Source organism: Copadichromis virginalis, linkage group LG8, assembly GCF_057382275.1.
Source record: "Copadichromis virginalis isolate Kocher_CV1m ecotype Utaka linkage group LG8, C_Virginalis_male_GT1.1, whole genome shotgun sequence".
Lineage (NCBI taxonomy): Eukaryota > Metazoa > Chordata > Actinopteri > Cichliformes > Cichlidae > Copadichromis > Copadichromis virginalis.
The window spans coordinates 13,257,403-13,278,810 of NC_140625.1; the positions used below are offsets into that span (position 1 = coordinate 13,257,403).

The 21,408-nt window shown below is 43.5% G+C and overlaps 1 protein-coding gene across 1 annotated transcript in view; it reads left to right on the plus strand.

Moving 5' to 3' along the window:
* The window catches only part of LOC146702862 (SH3 and multiple ankyrin repeat domains protein 1-like), a 48,765-nt gene extending 29,183 nt beyond the window's left edge, over positions 1-19,582 (plus strand). Inside the window, exons 14-28 of the mRNA XM_085465905.1 lie at positions 271-410; positions 710-823; positions 1,324-1,402; positions 7,113-7,195; positions 7,322-7,446; positions 8,236-8,371; positions 8,531-8,611; positions 9,016-9,024; positions 9,212-9,238; positions 9,329-9,385; positions 10,352-10,473; positions 12,736-12,862; positions 12,952-16,186; positions 16,276-17,172; positions 17,454-19,582. Coding sequence (XP_085322031.1) covers positions 271-410; positions 710-823; positions 1,324-1,402; positions 7,113-7,195; positions 7,322-7,446; positions 8,236-8,371; positions 8,531-8,611; positions 9,016-9,024; positions 9,212-9,238; positions 9,329-9,385; positions 10,352-10,473; positions 12,736-12,862; positions 12,952-16,186; positions 16,276-17,172; positions 17,454-17,505 — 5,284 coding nt within the window. The 3' untranslated portion in view covers positions 17,506-19,582. The remainder of the gene's footprint in view (positions 1-270; positions 411-709; positions 824-1,323; positions 1,403-7,112; positions 7,196-7,321; positions 7,447-8,235; positions 8,372-8,530; positions 8,612-9,015; positions 9,025-9,211; positions 9,239-9,328; positions 9,386-10,351; positions 10,474-12,735; positions 12,863-12,951; positions 16,187-16,275; positions 17,173-17,453) is intronic.
* The last annotated feature ends 1,826 nt before the right edge of the window (positions 19,583-21,408 follow it).

Consider the following 21,408-nt stretch of genomic DNA (forward strand, 5'->3'; position numbering starts at 1 on the left):
GTGCAAAATGAAGGGAAGGAGCTGGTTTTGTTGACTGAAATTGTCAGAAGTTTCTACAGTATGCACCTGTCATGCTAAATACTAGACGCTGTTGTGTAAATACACCAGCACAGAATAAAATCTTACTGTTGGTATGACAGATTAGCATGACTCAGCTGTCTCTGATGTGGCCTGACAGGCTGTATGTTGTCTCATTTGTTTTTCCACAGTGTGCCACTCAGTCTTATCTCTTGGTTTTCTAATGCACTCACTGCGCTTGTCTTTCTGCAGTGCGACCTCGGCGGGTGGCGGTGGGGGTCAGATGAAGCGCATGTACAGCGCAGTTCCAGGACGAGTGTACGTGGCCACTCGTGCCCACTCTGCCAGTGGAGACCGAGAGCTCTCGCTGAACAAGGGGGACAAAGTCAAAGGTGAGAAAAGCTCAGAATTTTCACATGCTGAACAATTTCTACTCTTCTGAGTAGAAGTAACCAGTGGAATCGTGTCATGTTATTGTTTAGCAGGGCAATATTTGAGTAATTCTTTGTTATATAAATTTCTAGTCATGCTGCTGCGATATAGTTTACTGAATAAAAATTTAGGCGGTTGTTTAGAGGAGATGTAGATGAGAAGGAAAGAGGTTTGCCGAAAAAAGTGAAATGAGAAGGATCAGCATCCCAGTTCATCACAACAAAAATGTAAAATATTTCTGTCCTTTTGTCTGTTTCAGTGTTAAGTGTAGGAGAGGGTGGATACTGGGAGGGAACAGTGAAAGGACGCACTGGCTGGTTTCCTTCGGACTGTGTGCAAGAGGTACCAGCTCCCAGCAAAGACAATCGACCAGGTGAGATAAGCACCAAATTGAATGTTCTGGAGACTGATTGTAAAGCTAACATACAGCAGTGCTGTGCCTGATGGGAGAAGACGATTACTCATTCATGTTAAGTATGTCAAAAGGAGGGTTAATAAATCACACACACGCACATATAGTACATGGATTAGTGAAGGGACAAGCTAGAAAACGGGTTGCATATTTCCTTAGGCTGGAATTATCTTTTAAACTGTTGTAACACCCACATGTCACACTCATGTTCAGTAGTTGGTGCTTTCGGTAACGACCAGTGCTACATGCATGTGCAGCAGAGTTATTCACTTGTCTTCTATTTTCACAGCTGCTCACACAAGAAGCAAACCATATGCCACGCTGAGGAGACAAAAACAGGGTGTAAATGCATTTGACTGCTGACGACACAACACTTCAGCACAAAGACAGAGAAGGTGTCATGGCGGTAGCTGAATGTTTGAATTGGACATATGTTTTGCCTGCATGTGCCTTCCTTGCAGAGACGCGCAGCGAGAAAGCCAAGAGGAAGCTCTTCCGTAACGTCACCGTTGGAGCCTACGATGGCACTGATGGCCCCAGGTACAAAGAAAATGCTGCTGTGACTTTCATATTCTGTGCAAAAAGGGTATTAGTCATTGAGTGAGATGGGGTGGAAAGTGTTTTAATCGATCAGGAAATCAAGTCTTAAAATCAAATTGTGGTGTTTAATCTGGATTGCACTATCCTTTTATTCTTGGACGCTACTAGAGTAGCTTTGTTTGATTCAAAGCTCAAAATAATCCATATTTATCCTATTCAGGGTCTTGTTCCAGCACCTCAATTCATCCATTATCTCATCAAACAAGCTCCTTTAAGGCCTTTTTGAGACTTCTATCATTGAGCCAACTTTCTTCTGATTTGCTGCAAAAGAAAGTGGGTGGGTGACACTTTTGTGCTCAGAGCCAGAGCTGTGTGCCTGAGATGACCATATTGGGGTTTTCTGATCTCAATGATCTAATCTAGATCCAAGAGTAGAGAAAAACTTTAGAACACAGAGGAGCAGAGCAGTCTGAAGTCAGAGCTTTTGGCTCATATGGATCACAGCACATATGTTATATGGAAAAAGCGACCTGCAGATTACACCTACAGGAGCTGCTTAGCCATGGAAACCCATGCTACGAAGCTCCGAGGGTAGACTGATGTGCCTATGTTAATGCAAGAGAAGGTTTGACACAGTTAAATGCAGTTACAGCATATGCGTGTCAGCACTCGGTGACCCCGGTCGACAGATTTACACTGCTGTGGTTCTGAAATGCACACTCAAATTCAGCAGACTGTGTGGCCTGGTGTGGCAACACCAATGAAATCACCTGAGTTCAAAGATTAACAGGTGTGGCCTGATGCTGTTGTCCATATTTTGTATGCTGACCTTATTTTTAGATCTTGGGTGATACTTAATGTGAGCATCAGTCATTGTAAGAGTTTATATATGGCAGAAAATAACAAAATGCATAATACGTCCACTTTAAAGTCTAAAGTGCTGTAAATTTCAAGTTGATAGTGTTTATTCTGAGCTGTCCCCAACCTCCCACAAAGTGCATGCTGGTTTTAGGAAATAGAAAAAAAAAATTAATAAAATAATATTAATCTAATCCTGATTGGCTACAGCCTCCGACGTGGCTCTAGTTGTGGACTGCCACTTCAGTGTGGGCAGCAAGCAAACTGTTGCAAGGCAAGACCGTGAGGCCGGTCTAGGTGATTGAAACAGTCATCACAATGCTGTTTTTTAGTTAAAGGGAGGTTCTTATGCGCGAAGCATGTGTGCACACTTGTTCCCCCTGCTGTGTTTAGTGTGTGTGCGTCTGTGTGTGTCAGTTCTCAGCAGTTTTCTGCCGATCCTGAACAGCACTTGTTCTCTATTGTGCTATGTGAACGCGTCCACGCTTAAAAAGAACAAAGAGCAGCGGTGTCATTTTTTAGCCCTGCCCCTTTTTAACTCCACGACACGAATGCGTTTGTCTCTTTCATTCTTCCATCCACATGCTCTTGTTGCTCACATTCACTGAGAGCAATAATGCTGTAATAAAGGAAGAGTTTCTTCTGAAGCAGCAACCTCATCCCTTGGCATCGAAGGTTGTGTGTTGTGAAGCTGCGTATGTTTGCTTAGAGTTGGTGTGCAAGTGAATGTGAAAATGCCTACGTCTCTGAGTGTACATACATCATTCTGCTGATGAGTCATGAGGAGGCTGAAGCACCAAGTGCTGGTTAGATCCCTGGGCTACAGCGAGAAGGACTCACTGGTCCCCCGTCTCGGGGTTTTATAGCTGCTAACGCATTACAGCTGACATTGCCCTTGTGCTGAGCAGATTTCAGTGTCATTCAAAAAAAAAAAGGAAAAAAAAGGAGGCATTCGCTTTAATTCAGATGCGCTTGTGTTCCAAATGGAAATAGCAGCCACTGGGGTTACATTACCTATGCTAAGTTGGTTAAGCGTAATTGCAGAGCTGTGGTGAAGTGGTGCTCAATTAAGAGCAAGGTGATCCGGAGCATGTTCTGTCACTGCAGCTGGGCATTTGGGAGAATGTCAATTACTATTTCAGAGAGAGATGGAGAGAGGGAGAGTGTTTGTTAGCCTGTGTGGTGATGACAGCTCGGTTTTAGAGGATAGGAGGGAGTGAGAGCAAAGTTGGCAAATGTGTGCAAGATCAAATCCAGGGTGGGAATCAGCTGTTAGCATATCTGTGATTTACCAGTTAGTGGATGTGAAAATGAAAGCGCTGTCTCTCCCCGGTGTTGCCTCACATTTGTACCCATCCCCCGCATCCCCTCCCCACAAACCCAGAAACCCAGCTCTCCGTCTCCCCCTATTTAAAAACCAAACCCTCTTCTTGCCATCCACCAGCACACACACACACACACACACACACACACACACACACACACACAGACAATACATCCTTTCCCTTTTGTGATAGTCACTGGTACTCTCTTCCTCTCTCCCCATCTTTCTTACACATTGTCTTTCTCTTGTCTGAAGTGCACAGGGTGCAGATCATCGCACTCTCTCTCCCTTCTCATCCCCCACCTCTCTCGCTCGCTCTCTCCTCGACTCTCGCGGCTCTCTCCGGCTGAGCTCTCGCTGGAAGACCGGGAGGAGGGAGGCAGGAGGAGGAGGAGGGAGGAGGAGGTGGTGGAGAGCGCGCGAGAGAGGAGGGGGGGACATGGCAATGGGGGGTTGCGGAGAGAGAGATTTCTCTCTCTCCCTCTCTTCTTCGTGGCCGTCACTGGGCCCCAGAAACAGGAGCGTGTGGTTCATTTACAGGTAGCGGCTGTTTCCTCATTCATTGGCTGGCTATGGATGTGAGGAGAGGACAATGGAGAGAGGGGAGAGGTAGATGATGCTATTGAGAGGCCGTGCCTTTTCAAAGACAGACTAATAAGCTGTGTATTCTGTGTGTGTGCCTCTTGGAGCGTGCGTGTGCGAATATGTGCGTGTGCGTCTTAAATCCGTGTTGTTCCTATGCATGTGTATATCTGTGGTACAGAAGTGGCTATTGAATGGAGACTATGCAGCATGTTTATTTCTGTGTCTTCCTCCCGTGCGTTTTTGAACACTGTGTGTGTGTGTCTGTGTGTGTTTGTGTGTGTGTGTTAGTGCATGAAAGAGAGCACATATTGATGCATTTCAGTCAGACAGTGTGGGTGTATTTCATTCTCTTTGAGTCATGATTTCTGTAAGCAGATATTTTTAATTCACCAGGACTTCCCATACATTTCTGTTGCTTTAAAAACGCCATTGTCACATCCCATATAATTTTTTCAATGTCTCTCACTGTATCATTAGAGACGTGTGGTATTTTTACTGTACTGGGAAAGTCAGTAAATTGAAAGAGTGTTTTTTTTTCCCTCTAATGTGGGAAAAGCGGTCATTTCTCTGCATGTTTGTGTGTGTGCGTGCTTTTTTCTTGATGTGAGAATGCATGTGACTATATACAATGAATCAAATATATGTGGCTTTCACATATAAGTGTGTATGTCATAGCGCTCGCTGTGGGAGTGTCTCTCCTGCACATTTATCTGTGCGCTTTTCATCTGTCTACCATGTCTCCATCCACGGTGTGCGTGTGTGTGTGTGTGTGTGACTAAACATCTGTCAAGTGCTTCACTTGTGATGTGTGTGTAATGTCTCCACATAAGCTATGTATTTGCATGTACATTCAGCAGGTGAATGGTTAAAAAAGCTCCCTTTTTTTCTCAGTGATTGTGGATAGAAGAGAGGATGACTCAGGAGGGTACATAATAACTCTAGTCTCTAGTAGGCTTACAGCTTTATTCCAGCCAGTTCACTGAGAGTGTGCCCTGCTAATTAACCAGGGACGTTTGTGCTTTTTATGGTCCTGCTTGGCTGGGCCGTGGTGGACTCTGTAGCAACAGACGAGTTACATAGCTTTGCATACGTAAAGGGAATCAGGTGTGTTACTGTAAGCCAGCAATGCAAATTAGAAACCCCCAAAAGACCAACTGTAGCCGTGCCCCCCCTTCCCCGTTATCCTTATACAAGTAGATGGATGAAGAGCCCGATGGATCTGTCCACCCACTCCGTGTTACTTTGATCCTCAGAGAGGGAAGGCATGATGGAGGACAGGGTGAGAGAAAAAGGAATGAGGTGTGAGGAGCAGATGGCTGGAAGGCGGCTGAGCGTTGGCGAAACAGTAACATTGATGGAGAACACACAAGGGATGGACCTCACTAGGGGAAACTAGCGATCGTCTGTTCAGTGCTAAAGTTACAGCTTCATGTCAAAGTCTGGATCCTCGGGCCCGTCAGCCAATGCTCATGAGTCCACTGAACCCGGGTTGCGCAGGCACAGGCAAAACATTGTTTGCGGGGTTATATGCATAAGAACCGAGTACTGAGAACTCGCCAGACATAAAAAAAAAACACACACACAAAAAACCCCCACCACATCTGCTGCCTAAAACCTAAAAAATATTTTACATTTTGTCCCTTTTTCATGGTAAATTATTTTTCATACGTCCCTTGTGAAGGCAGAGTTAGTGTGCAACCTTGTAGCCAAAAAAATCCTACCTCTACTCAGTACTTATCACGTACTTATCATGAAATAAATAGACAGTTTATTTTAACTTCCCATTTAAAAGAAGGATGAACGAAACAGCTTATTTCCAGGAAAAAACAAATTCTGTCCTTGAGCCTACCCGGAGCAGTTTTAGTGTATGTTTTGGCAGTCGAGCTATCACTATAAATAAGGACGATTCTTCAACCAGGCTACACTTCCTGTTCTCTCACTGTTCTGCCATTTTTTTTTCTTTGGGAAATCAAATCCTTTGATTTGATTTCCGTTGGAGTGTCAGTTTGAGTTAACTCAAGCAGCACAAACTAACACAAAAAATGAGCTGCCTGTGAAAGAAATATCTGGAATTCCTCTTTAATCATACAACTCTGCTCGAGCCCCGGGCTCTCTAGCAGGGGCAGGGTGAATTGACATTGTTAGAAAGTCAAGTCCAGAAATGACTCATGAGATGTGGCTGTGTGTGGCAGTGTGGAGTCCATTTAACTGGCCCTGTATTAGAGAAAGTGTTGTAAAGCAGCCTGGCCAAAACGTCCCAGACATGGTAATAGAATAATGAAGGAGCTTGCTGAGCCACTACTCAAGCCGTCTCATAATAAGATTGCATCGCCAAAGCCTGTGATCGATGTTTCTATGTTCTCGGACTGTAGTCTTTGAGCAAGAGGAGCTGTTTGTGATGGTGGGGGGTGGATTAGAGGCCCGTCTGACTTCTTGTACATAATTTGAAGTGTCATGTATGACCGGTAGTGGTTGCGCAGGAGTCGGTGAAGCAGTATCCTTGCAAAAGCTGCCAGAGGCGGTGAAAGCTAATGCAGCGATTTGGGTGCATTTGGAAGTTTCCATTATCAGTGGATGTGCACATTTTTCTAATGTGCTGTTCCCCCCGGCCCAGTGCTTGTCAGCTCTAGCTGGATTACTCCATAGTATGGAATGTCATCTCATATACAATTCCTCCCATTGTGACACTAACTGTATCCCCCCCATCAACCCTCTTTTGTGTACCAAAGCTTTTTGTATGACATCCACAAGCCCAAGTATCTTTTGCTGCAGTGTGATTTCAGAATGTGTTGCAGTATAGCTGTTTTCCACATTTAGAAGATGCATTAATTGCATGACCGTAACACTTTTCTTCTACTAGACAATCATATCTTCATCTCCAACTCTCTCTTTTTTATTCACCCCTTCCTTCATTTCATATACCCGTTCTCTACTTTTTCCAAGTGACTACATCATTAAGGAGAAGACTGTGCTCCTACAGAAGAAAGACAATGAGGGCTTTGGGTTTGTACTCAGGGGAGCCAAAGGTGAGCGTCTTCTCAAAGTTCATCACGTATTGCCAAAGATTTCTAAGTCTTGTTAGCTATTTACTGCATAATGATCAAATCCATGCTCCTGTTGTGGTGAACCTCTTGTCTTGTTATCATCTACAGCTCAGACTCCCATAGAGGAGTTCACCCCAACGCCAGCATTCCCCGCGCTACAGTACCTGGAGTCTGTTGATGAGGGGGGCGTGGCGTGGAGAGCGGGCCTGAGGATGGGGGACTTCCTCATCGAGGTAACCGGCATGCTAACTGAAGCTTTACTTTTACTTTCAATTCAAGACCTATGAAGAAGAAAGTAGTTTTGTAAAACAGAAACTGGGGTCATATGTTCATGTATTATGCAACAAACATAGGAAGCTGCAGGAAACACGTTACAACACGTTACACGTTACAACAAACACGTTACAGCATTAGCATTTTTTCTTTTAAAAATGCTAGTGCTTTCTTCACTTGCTGTTCAGTGATTGTATGTCCTTTAATAACAGCAAAAATAGACAATAAAGAAAACAGAGAATGGACAGGGTAAAGACATTTGGGTGCACTAAAAATATGTGCAGGATATGATGCATTGATGCGATTATTTCTATACTTCTCCTAAATATATAATTTGCATTTTAGTTATGGTCATTTGGAGGCTGCTGTGCTTGTAGTTGCTGCAACTCTCTGGCCTTTAAGAGTTCCTGTATGTTCCCTTAAAACCCTGGCACTAAAAATGGTGATTGTCAAACCTTTGTTACAGCTGACAGAAGCTGTTCATTACTATTCAACCTAATATGAGTCACTTATATAGCTGCCCAAGCTTTTGTAACTGTTATTAAGTTGCAGCTTGACTTGCTGGTGCACCTGCCCAGAAACCAGTAAGATTTATGTTTTAAACCACACAAGAAACCCAAATTGTTAAAGTGAACCACTGGGTAAGAGGAGACAATGCCTAAAGTGTGCACTCCAAACTGTCTCAGGTTTTTCATCCACTCTGTGCGACTAGAGTGGATTTTTCATTTTGTTCTGTGTTTTTCTGGCAGGTGAACGGTCAGAATGTGGTGAAGGTTGGTCATCGGCAGGTTGTCAACATGATCCGGCAGGGCGGCAACAGTCTCATGGTGAAAGTTGTCATGGTTGCTCGAAACCCTGAGCTGGAGGACACGGCTCGAAAGCGAGGTACTAGTCAGATTTTCGTCTTACGCCATTTGAATTCTGTGTTTATCATGTGATGATTAAGCTGATTGCATGTTTACGTCAACCTGAAAGCCTGTTGCAATGGGTTGTATACAAGAATTCTAAACATTAAATCTGCATTTGGCTGGCTTCCCTTGGCAGCCCCACAGCAGACAAAAAGACTGACTCCTCCTGCCATTGCCCTGCGCTCCAAGTCAATGACATCAGAGCTGGAAGATATGGGTAAGACGAAAGAAGGGACAAAGCGCAAAAGCATGAGTTCTGGGGGTCACATTGAAAAGGCTTCTTCTGGGGTGGGTTAGCAGTTTTTCTGCAGGAGGATGGTTTAGTACTGTGGTACTATTAAGGAAACACAGCATTAAATATTAACCAAGTTGATGCAGAAAGCCAAGAAAATTATCCAGAGTGGTGCATTTTTTTTCACTAGCAACAGCTTCATGGGAAGAAGTCTTTTGATTCATTTGCACTTATGATGTTAGCCATGAAGAGGAAAGGTGGCAATTAAACAGTGAGGTTAAGCGATACAAAAGCAGCGGCATGTTGTAAAAATGATGCATTTAAAATGTCATTTGTCACAAACAGCTCTGTTTTCTCTCTTCTTTTCAAACCAAATGTGCTGCATGCAGTGGACAAAGGTGGGAGAATCACAGATTTGTGTGCTCTCATGATCATTTCTGTCCCCATCAACATCCCTATCATCACATCAGCATTCACAGCATCACATGTGTCTGAGTATGTACTTCATCTCTTCATCTGCTTTATACACTTTGCAGAAGTTCTAGTCACACCTAATTTCTCTTTCCCCAATTACGCGTGCAACAGCTGCCTCTCCATGGAAAAAGAAAGCAGGTGAGTATCAGTGTTATCATCACCCCTATCAGCCTCTGAGCTTTAATTAAAAATCAGTCAGTTTGATGTCTTTTTTGCTTATTTTTCCAGAGTACGAGTCCTCTCAGGGTCCTGATAAGAAGAGGACCGTCTATCAGATGGCTTTAAGTAAGAAATCACTCTCACTGCTCTTGTGATACTGTAAGAAGGTGTTTAGATACGTTAAAGGTACAGTGCATAGTTTTTTGAGGTTATTTGGTATGTGATTATGACTTCCAGCAAACTGATATAGCTGCATCATAAACTGCTCATACAGGCAGAGTCCATCTTGTATTCAGTGGCTGAGAAATACAGTGGCTCTTTCAAACTATATATGACCATTTAACATCTGCTCATGTATACTTTTATCATCATTTTTCGTATTGTCTTTCTCCACCTCCTGCACCACAGGTCTCTCCTCCCTCATATCAAACCTAATCATCTGGATTGAAGTCACATGGAAATGTGCATAAACCTGCTTATCTATTCCCAGTAGTGTTGCAGTCACTTGTTGTCACCAGATTAGATATGTGAACCTCCCATCTCAGGGCTGCTGACAATGAGCCAGCTATACAACAGCAGCTCTGCTAACGTTAAGCCAGCTAATGTTGGGCTGGAGTGTCCTAAAAAATATTTAGTAAAAAAGTTTGATTACGTTACACAAAATGTATGATAGTTTATTTGATAAGTGTCCAACAGCATTAGATCCACTTCAAAGGAAGTTTCACTAACACTAGATAACAGCAGCTCGCTGTCACTGGTCAGAAGTGACCATCACTGACTCATCAGACTCATTTCATAAAGCTTTACAGCCTCATCCTGAGAAAATAGATATGGACACATATTAATGACTGAGGTAACCAGTGGACTGATAGCCTTCATTCACTAGAGAAGAGTTGTTGTCCCACAGTGCCATCGTAGCTGGGGTTGTGCTAGAGGTGAAATTTTACACACTGTACCTTTAAGGAGAGAGGAGTAGGATCACTGAAATCTTCCTTTAGCTTCTTTATTTACGGCTCTTCCACTACTCCTCTGTTTCCTTATGCCCTGACTTACGCCTTGTGTCTTATGCCCTCTGCTCTGTCTGTGTTTTAGATAAACTGGATGAAATCTTGGCTGCCGCTCAACACACCATGACATCAGACAACCAGGGCCAGAGAGGTCATGGAGGCAAGAGGGACCGAAGCAAGAGTATTGTTCCCAATGTGTCCAAGGAGGTACTGTTGGGAATTGTGAGGAAATTGTCCTAGTTGAGGTCATTCCTGTAGCACATACATGTCAACAAGTTATTAAAGGGGGCCTTTAATGCTCATTTTGACCTTTGTTTTTTTTATCCTTTTGGTTATTCCTGGATTATACTAACATTGCTCTGCATGCATCACAGTTCATAAAAGAAAATCCTTTTCTTATACCAAGCTATTCCTATTGCCTCAATTGGACCCCACCCCTTTTAATTCTTTCTGGCACAAAATCAAAGATTTAACAAGATGCTAGAAATATTCCTCAGACGTTCTTCTGATGACCTCTGTTGGGTTACGTTTGCGTTTGTATCGTTTCAAAGCACTTCTCATCTGACTTGTGACATCAACAAGGCATTTTTTGCCCAGAGAAGTGCCACTCACTGGTTATTTTCTCTCACTTAAATCTCCTTTCTTCTCCATTCTGATGCCCAGTTTGACCTTCAGCAGGTTGTCTGGATCATGTCCATGTGCTTAAATGCACTAAGTTGCTGCAATGTGAATGGCTTGAACTCACGTTAAGGAGCAATTTTGAATATAATCACCCGTCCTTTCTTTATATTTTGCTTCTAAGGAGATAGGCTTTTTTGTCATTTTTCATCATTTTTAATGAGAGGAACGGATTTTGAATCGTATCTTTGTGCATTTTGTTACTAATACACTTTGCTAAATTAACATATGCTCCCATTTGTTATGAATTAGCTATGAAAACTGTTTGGGGGTTTTTTTTGTTTGTTTTTTTTAAAAGAAGCGTGTCCTTAAAAAAATTAAAGAAACTGGACAAGTGGAGGACAAACAAAACTATCTACTGCACATGAGCAGTATCTAAAGCCCCTTTTCCGTTAGTACCTATTTGGATCAACTCGCCATAGCTCGCCATGACTCAGCTCAGATCAACTGGTTTTCCATTACAATTGAGTACTACCTAATGTGCATGGACGTTGTCATAGCAACGCATCTGAGCATCCCATGATGTAATTAATATGCGACACGAACACTACAACAAGGGTGGATGTCAAGGTAAAATATACCTGCTGAAAACTGTGGCGAGTCGATCCGAGGAGGTACTAATGGAAATGGGGCTTTAAAGTCACCTAGGAGATGCATCTGGACCTTTAATGGTTCCATCTACTGTTTGCTGATCATCAGAAATGGTCTCAAGTTTTGAGGAAGGCAAATACAGAGAAAAGTTTGTGTGTTATGAATCCAAAATTGAAAATTCTGATTCAGTATGTATGGAGGAGATCAGGGAGGGGTACAACAGTGAGTGTCTACAATGGAGCCTCTGTTAGGATTTGGGGCTTTAGTGTTGTCTTGTCAAAATCAATGAAATTATGAATGCAGAAAAGTACCATCAGATTTTTCAGAATACCATCTGGAAAGCATCTGATTGCCAATTGCTTCATTTTTCAACATGAAAATGGGCCCAAACATACTGTCAATGCATACCTGGATAGGAAAACAAACTATAGAACACACTCAGTCATGCATTGGATTCAGATGATCCCACAAGAAACCTTGAAAGAGATTGGAACAAAAAGTACCCAGCATCCAAAGAAGAGTTGTGAATGTCTTTTAAAAGCCTGGAGAACTATTCCTGAAGACTACTTAAAGAAATAACAAAAAAGCTGTTGAATACTGTGTTGGAGAACAAAGCTAATCATACTAAATGATCTTTCAAACTCATTAGAATTGTAGAAACTGTTTTCGCCTTCTTTACTGTATTTCCATCTATCGATTTATTGATCTTTAAATATATATAACTATACACACACACACACACACACACACAAACAATTACTCAACAGCTATTTCACCCTCTCAGATCTTCTCCACTGCTTTAGCACATACAGTATTTAGTCATGGAGGTGACTAATACCAACAAAAATAATTCAAATCTCTAAACCAACTTGGTCTTTAGCTCTGGGTGTTCTCCTGCCCTCGCTGCACTTTAGAGAAAATGATTGACTATTGACCACCCACTCCAAAACATTTGTTTAGTGTGAGTCAGATTATGTCCATTCATCTATACTCTGCTGCCTAATGTACTGTTACTCAGACTTATTGTTTTTTATGTATTGGATTATTCTGTATATATCTACTCAACAACAGCCAACATCAGTTTTATTTGATTATATCTAAATTACTGTTGCATTTCTTCTCTTTATAAACCTCCTTCATTTTAAATTCTCATTCATTCTCTTTTACTTACTTTTCTTTCTTTTTTTTTGGTACCTGAAGCAACCATATGATCAGCAGTCATCACTGGCAATGGTACAAGCTGGACCTGGTTTTGACTACAACCAAGCTCATTTTCAACCAGGCCACGGTCCCCAGCATGCAGTCATGATGCGTCAAAAATCTATTGGTAATGTCAGTTCTTCTTATGAGATATCTGCCAGCTCAGTACAGCTTCTTCTTGTAAATGTTTCTAAATGTGTGTGACCTTCTTCTTAGGTGTAACAGAGGAGGAAAGGCAGTACCTTCACCCACCTGCTATGAAGTTAGCTCGCAGCCTGTCTGTGCCTGGACCAGAAGAAATCCCCCCACCACCAAACACATCTGCTCCAGAGCCACCTTTGTCTGCAGGCCCTCATCCGGGTAGAGGACCTGCCATGCCAATCCCTCCTGTATCTCAACCTCACTACCAGCTCCACTCTCAGCCAGGGCATCCTTCCCAAGCTGGCTGGGAAAGGGCAGGACCAGGTGTAATGAACCAGCAGGTCATGGTTCCCACCCTTCGGAGGCAGTCAGAAGGACTGTGCATCAGAGAGCCAGAGGCGCCCAGGAGAGGTGGTGGCAAGATGGGAGGATTAAGGAGAGGCTACAGCAGTGCTACACCCCCAACAAGTGCTAAGCCTAAGGCCCAACAACAAGCACCCCAGCATCAACCACCTGTGTCCAACCGGGATCAGAGTGGAGGAGTTGGCAGAGGGGTGGCAAGGAGGGGAGGTCGGGGAGCTTTGATGAAACAGTCAAAAGTGGAAGATGGTCTGAGACAGCATCGAGGAAAAGGAGGTGCAACCAAAGAGAAGAGCTCTATCCCCATTCCCACCATCATTGTCAAAGCGCCCTCCACCAGTAGCAGTGGTCGAAGCAGCCAGGGTAGCAGCATGGAGGCTGAGCCCTCCCAAGATGTGGAAGACCAAACCTCTGGAGAGGCAACCCCAGACGGCCCTAATACTAGCCTGCCCTCACCACTCACCTCTGTGCCACCTCAACCTCCAACATCGACTTCTTTGCCTTCATCAACTGTTGCCCCTTTGGTTTCCTCACAGCAAAACCTAGAAAACTTGGATTATAGTTCAGCATTTGGTACAACATTTGCGGGTGGAGGAGCACGCAGGGAAAGGGAACGCTTTCGAGATATGAGGAGAAAGAGTGCTTCTTTCTTCCTCTCATCAGAGGAGGACATCCAAGTGGAAGCAGGATGTGGAGCTGGAGAGGGAGGAGGAATACAAGGGGTACGAATTCAGCCTTTACAGGGCTCACAAATGGAAGTGCCCACCCCTCGGCTTCGGCCTTCCAAGTCTATAGATGAAGGCATGTTTTCTGGAGACAACTACGTCAGCTATTCCAGCAGCATGCCCCCAGCTTTTGGCCTGCCTGAGTATTCTTCCCCTGTCCTCAATCAGGACGGCCAGCCTAAGTCAGCTCCCTCAATGTATGGAACCCAGCCTGCCACTACCTTCATTCACCCACTTACTGGGAAGGTTCTGGACCCCTCATCCCCTCTGGGATTGGCCCTGGCTGCAAGAGAGCGGGCTCTAAAAGATGATCGCAGGACACGACGAGAGGACAGACATTTTGGCCGGCAACTTTCCACAGTAGGAGCCTTCCCCACCCCTGTTCAGACTCCAACGCCTTCTCTTTTTGCAACGCCAACGCAGTCGGCCTACACTTCTCCAGTATCTCTCCACCTAAGTTCCCCAACCACTACCACCTCTCCTGCATCTCTGAGCCGGCCACAATCACCAAGGATATTACGTTTGGGGGGGGCAGGTGGGGAGCGTGTGGAAAGAGAAAAGGAGGGAGGACCCAGGGAAGGTCTTAGAGTTCGCTTCTCTGAAGACAGAAACAGCCAATATTCAACCCAGTACTACCCACAAAGTCCCAGGGAGCGAGAAAAGGAGGTGTATGACAGCAGGCCTGCTCCACCCATACAGCCTCCTCCCCCACCAACTCAACCTGCCCCCCGCAGACCTTCCTTCCTTCAGATGGAAAGCACTCCCAACACCAGCTACATTCCTCAGTATACTGTCCCCACAGCCCCTTCACAAGCACACGAAGCAATGGAAGAAGCTAGGGCGGGAGCAGGTGGAAATTTAGGACTCATGGTTTTGCCTCCACCAGCTCCATCAATAGACGTAGACGATGAGTTTGTCTTCGCAGATCCCTTGCCCCCTCCTTTGCAGTTTGCTAATGGTAAGAATGAGAGGGTCCGGGAATTTTCACAACATCGTCAACACCAGGGTCAGCATTCTGTTTCTGCTGCTCCACCCGCCCCACCTCCTCCCCCATCCCCCAAGACCTCAAATCCTCCCCAACCCACTTCACAGGGTGGCGACTCCGCTACCTCCAGCCTTACTTCCTATGACAGTGAAGTGGCCAACCTCACGCAGTCAGCTCTCTCTCCATCTTATCCATCCCCACAGATCTTTCCCTCTGCCTCCACCTCCATTACCACCACCACCACCACCTCTGCTGCTTCTCTGCCTCCTACATCGCTGCACAGACCCCAGCCCATGTCCCATTCCCACACCTATTACAGCAGCTCTAACGACCCCTCAATAGGTATTCATACCCCAGCACAGGACAGAGGCACTGCCACCCTCACCACTACCATGACCTATGCTACCACGACCATGACTGCAACTGCTGCTGCCACCACCACCACAACTTCTCCAGCATCCTCTGACTACAGTATGACTATGGCTGGGCCCAAGGCTGGCTTCACCACAGGGGGAAAAGCATCTGACCACACTCATCAGACTACTATTATACACAAGAGCGGAGACTGGCAAGAAGCTGTGGTGGATTCTGGAATTGAAGAGCTGGACAGTCACAGTAGCAGTGACCACCATTTAGAAATGCTGGGACTCTGTGGGCTAAGAGGAGAGAGAGGAGGGGTTGGAGGAGATGGGCGAGGAGGAGAGGGAGAGAAAATCAGTGAACATCAGGATCCTTGCACAACCTACTCAGGTGGGCAAACATTTGAGGTGCACAGCGCCAAATTGGCAAATCCCGTGTTTCCGAAGATGACTCATTACAAGGAGGGTGGAGGGAGGGGCCCATCTGTAGCACTACGTAGGCAGAACAGCACCAATCCCGCTCCTTTGCAGTTACACAGACAAAACAACCCAGAAGACACCGGTATAGATGGAGGATTTTCAGATGAAAGGAAGCACAAGCAGAGTCGATCCAAGATGGAAGACGGCTTCAGCTCTGCCCTGGCTGCCTGCTTAGAGAGGCCCATGGACACTCGATCAGTGGGCTGGAGTGACCTTGGAGAACACGAGCAAGCTGGAGTCCAGAGAGGCGTTTTGGTTTTGGATGGCCGCAGAATTCACTCACCTCTCTCAGGTGTGAAAGCCAGCATCATCAATGAACTAAGCTCCAAGCTACAGCAGATGAGCAGCATGAAGAGCATGGATGAGTGGAGCCACACTCCAAAGTCTCCCACCATGCATAGGTTTGCTGATCTTCTTGATATTATAACTAAATGAAAGATATTTGATAGTGTGAATTACATTTTACAGGATAATTCTATTTGTCTTTTAGGTATTCAGCGGATTACAGTGATGCTTTTCATAGCCCTCCCACTGGACGCTCGACCTCACCGCTGCCCACTTCCTCCCCACAGCATCGTCAGACCCTGACCCCAAACCTCTCGGCAACACCTTCTGTCTCGCCCTCCCCTCAAGTCCCAGTTCAGCGCAACTGGACCCGATCCCCTTCTCCACAAATGCCCTCGTCCCCAGTTCATTCACATCCTCCCCATTCTCCAACCTACTGCCCATACCCAACATCACCTAAGCACAGGTCCAAGATGCGTAGACAGACTTTTGATTTTCCATGCAGTCCTACTAAAGAGATGCGGTCTTCAGTTGCTCGACGTCGGGCTCCCAGTCCTCTTATCTATAACACTGAACAGCAAAGCCCCACCCCTCCCAGACCCTCCTCTCTCCCAATCCTTCCAAGCACACCCGTCTACAGCAACCCATTTGAGTTTCCCGGGCCCCTTACTCCTCCTTCTCCTGGCATCCCTCTAGGAGATGCCTACAAAGCTTCAACTCCTCCACTGTTTTCTCCATCTGGTGTGCCAAGTCCAAATCCCTTGCTTGTCTCCCGTTCACTCTCCCCCACTCATTTTCTCTCTGGAGCCTCTTCCCCCATGCATTTACCACCTAGCCCTTCCTGTCTCAACTATCCCCATCTCAATCCTCCTCCTCCAACCAAACCATTTGCCATCAAACCCCTACCCTACTGGACCAAGTATGACGTGGCCGACTGGCTGGCTTATCTGAATCTGGGTGAACACAGAGAGCGTTTTATAGACAATGAGATAGATGGATCACATCTGCCTTCACTCACCAAGGATGACTTCTTGGATCTAGGAGTGACACGTGTGGGGCATCGAATGAACATCGAGAGGGCACTGAAGAAACTCACTGACAGGTGAGGGAGGACTAATAGACTCTGGAAAACAGAGAGGCAACGAGGTCAAAAAGGAGCACTGGATGATGAAGGAAAGTCAAAGAGTCTCATTACTTCCATGCAAGTTAGCTCAACCATCCCCTTCCTTCATTAGAGGCATATAAATTGATAAGGTCATCGCATCTTCTCTCCATTCCCTTCTCTTTCACTTTAGTAACTTAGTCATATCAACCTTAGTCGTTCCATCTTTTTTAAGTTTCCACCCATTCTTATTCTTTGATTTGGCCTCCTTTTCTTCCCAGGCGGCTCTCTTCTCCTTTGCATGTCAGTACTCCTCCCCGAGACACAGACTGAGAGAATGAAGGTGTGATTCAAAGATGAAAAAGAGGGAAAGAAATGAAATGACAAAGATCATCAGTAACAGAAGATTTGCAAGAGAAGAACAGTGGACAACAACAGCTTGCGTTGAACTTGTTCGAATCCATGGATATGTGGAGAAACATGTTGTCTTGCACATTTGTTTTAGAGCACTGGATGGAAATTTGTAGAACTATTGGTCAAAAGAGGTGATGAAGAAAATAAGAATTTCTACAGATAATGCTTTTCATCTGAAAATATACTTTAAAACTTTTGATGGACAGGCATTTAATTAACACACCGTTTTGTGCTGTAAAAGAATAAACACACATACGTACTTGCACTCATATTCTCACACACACTGACAGATGGATTCTCACACCATCTGCTGCTTTGCAGCAATGAGAAAACTTGAGTCTGAGTTCAAAGAAAAAGTTGCAAAGTTGCTGCTTAAAGGGTGAAGCCCAATTAAATGTTACTGATTATGTCTGAGCCAGAAACTCTTGTAAAAGCAGAGGGCCATATCCTAACATCAGTTTTGTAGCTTTAAGCAGATCAGAGTATGGCTGCGAGTACTGGAGCCAAAGTCAGAATGTGGGAGAAAGGCTTTTTTTTGTAAATGATGATAGAAGAAAAGCTAAACAACCACAGTACTGTTTTATATATTTGCCATTTTCCCCCAAAGGTTGCCCCAGTATGCTTTGTATGTATGTACTTTGCAAGCGCTAAATATATCTTCCATGTTAAACTGAATTCACTATTAGTAGAAACCATTTGTTTTGTACTAAGTGCTGATTGCAATCATTCATTTCAAACTGGTCAGGGTATTTCTAAACGTTGGAATCAAAGTTGTGAAAAACGAGGACAGAAATTTGAAAAACTGTTGTTGTTAAATTAATCTTTTTATTGTTGTCTTGATTATTCTGCAGAAAGGAAATGGCATATTAGAAATGAAATGTTTAGCATGTCATTTCAAACCATTTTTCTTAGACTTTCTTGGTGTTTACTGGCCATAGCACAGGTCAAAGGGTGGCTCCATCCTCTACCATGCCATAATGTTGAACGCCCTCTCTCTCACACAGCAGGTGCAGTGATCAAAAAGGGCTTTTTACTGCTTTTGTCTGCCTGACTTCCTCAACCTTAAGCCTCTGTGAGTCTGTGTGTGTCTGATTTTGTGCGTGTGTGTCCATCTGCCTGCGTTGGTAGTCAAATGCTTTGCCCCCTGAGCCCCTTTCTTTCTCTAATGCCTTTTTCAAAATGTATTTATAATGCTCAGACAGCATTGTTTATCTTTTCTCACCAGATGACAATCCAAATGTTTCACTGTTCCACACACATTACCCCTCAGAAAGAAAAGCTCTGACTCACTTTTAAAAGGGATTTTTCTGCGATAAACTTAAAATACTATGAGTGTTGCATAGAGGTGAACATGAACATCCTGGATTTTGTTTTTAACGTGCCAGTTTAGCCATTTGCAGTAAAATCAACTGTAAGGCAAAAACACATCATTTATAGCTCTGTATGTAATGATGATGATGGCAACGACAAAGATAACATATAAAAATATAGTATAATGAAGATTATAATATTAAGTATGTAAACATTTTAAGAATCTCCGTCTTCCAAATAGTGTGGGCAAAATTCTTTGAAGCTTTGTTTTGTTTATGGTTCATTTTGGGTTTTCTGTAAATGCTTTCTATACTGCTCGCCCTGTGGTGACCCCTGTGAAGCTGACACGTTAGTATACTGCATATTTTCTACATGTGAGTTTAAAATTACGGCTCTGTATTCTTATGACGAGTTGCTATCACATTATGGTCGAAAAGGAGAAAGGATTGAGCAGTAGTGTAGAAAGCATTACATACTATGATTTAAAAGAGCATTTTAGGTCTAGTGAAATGCATAACGACTATGACTACATACAGTTTGAGCATAAGTATGCAGAGATAAAAGGTATATATAAATATATAAATATATATATATAATTTTTGTTTTAAATAAAATACAGTATACTGGTAAACAACATGATAGAGGTACAACTAAGGTGTTGAAATAAATGCTAAAATAAACTATTGCCCTGTTGTGATTCTCATTTCATGTTGGATTCCCTCTTCTGACAGATTCACATAATGATCCAATTTCAAGTGCAGTGTTTGAATTGAGTCATTTGGCAGCAGCTCGTCTCAGCCCTAGGGTGGTTGAACACAACATTGTTTTCAGGTCCAGGATTGTTTTCCCATCAGGCTCAGTGAGCTAATAGGACAAAAGTTTAGAGAGCAAGGATAAGAAGATGAGATGGCTTGATTCAAAGCAAACACTGGCTGCATTCATGCAGCAAAACGAATGATGCCCGTGAGGCATGAAGAACAATGCAAAACAACTTGAAAGAAATGACTGTTTTCTACCGTGGTGGTCAGTTTAAGGTTCATGGGAGAAAACTGTAAATGTAATCATGCTGATTTTTTCGTGCCAGTTTTCCCATTTATTTTCTTTTTTTGCATTTCTTTTTGTTGAGTTTTGCACACAATTAGGAAAACTACCAAGAATCGGTTTTCTTTGTGTCATAAAGCCACAACTGTTTTCTTCTCATGGGGATACTTTTAATCGAACTTATTCAATTTAATTTATTTTTTTATAGCACCAAAGACGCTCCAAAAATATAAAGCAAAGACCAATAATCAGACGACCCTCTTGAGCAAGAACATGGTGACAGTGGGAAAGAAAAACTCCCTTTTACAGGAAGAAATCTTCCATCAGAACCAGGCTCAGGGAGGCTCAGCAGGTCTTACCAACAGAAAAATTCAGGATATCCTCAACAACTCACCTCTGTTATCAGCTTCACTGATTCATCAACTCATACTGACTCCTTTTATAGCCTCCTCCAGAGTAAATTGCCATGGACACCCAGTATATTGACAGCTAAGGTAAACAGTGGACTGACACCGCATACTCACTACACATAAATGGTGGCCAGAGTCATTTATCCTGCAGTGGTCACCACAGTTGGATTTTGCACTTGAATTGAGAGAGTAAGTAAGAAGACAAAATTCAGTTGATTGCAATCTACTGACATCTAGTGGTGAGATGTTACACACTGTTAGCATCGCGAGATCTGGGACTGGAGGGAAAACAACGAAAATGGCTATGTCCATCTTTTATATGCAGTCTTTGGTTTTCAGGTGTTTTTCATGGGAGGTCTTGCGGCTTTACAAACAGAGGAAACCAATTTTTAAAGGACTATATAAGTTATACTAATAAAAACTATTTTTGTACCAGGCTGTAAATATGCTTTATTCTAATGTAGATTTTAACATGGATACTTATTAAAACTGATTCAGTTTTAGAGACAGCTTCAAATAGCCCATCCAGGAATTACAGTTTCTGACAGCTCCTTGTTGGCTTCATGTTTCGGTCCCAGAGGCTACCACTTACTCACAACATGTGTAGTTTTAATAAGGGTTTTTCAAAGTTACTTTTCTTTACTGATATCTTCAAGTTCATTTTGCATAAGGACTGCATATCTGGTACAAATTAAAAGAGTAGCCATCACATAACTGGGCAATCTGACTGGTGAAACAAGTCTTTAAACTTGTACTTAAAGCATGTAGAACACTGTTTCTGTTCTTCCTACAGATATTTTCTTCTTTACACTTGTTCTTTTTTTCACTTGAATAACAGGATTGTTTGTTGAATTTGTCACCAATCTCTATTTTAATTTAAACTCTGTTTCTCCAAGGTCTGAAAAGTAATAGTAAGTAGCATTCAGGTCTGTGATTTGGAAAATATATAATGGTCTTTAAATATTAAAATGTAATTTTCCATTGCTATGAGCACAATTACTATTCGCTTGGCTTGCATTGTCTCGAGGATGCAGCAGAAATCTTAGATGCTTACTCGGAA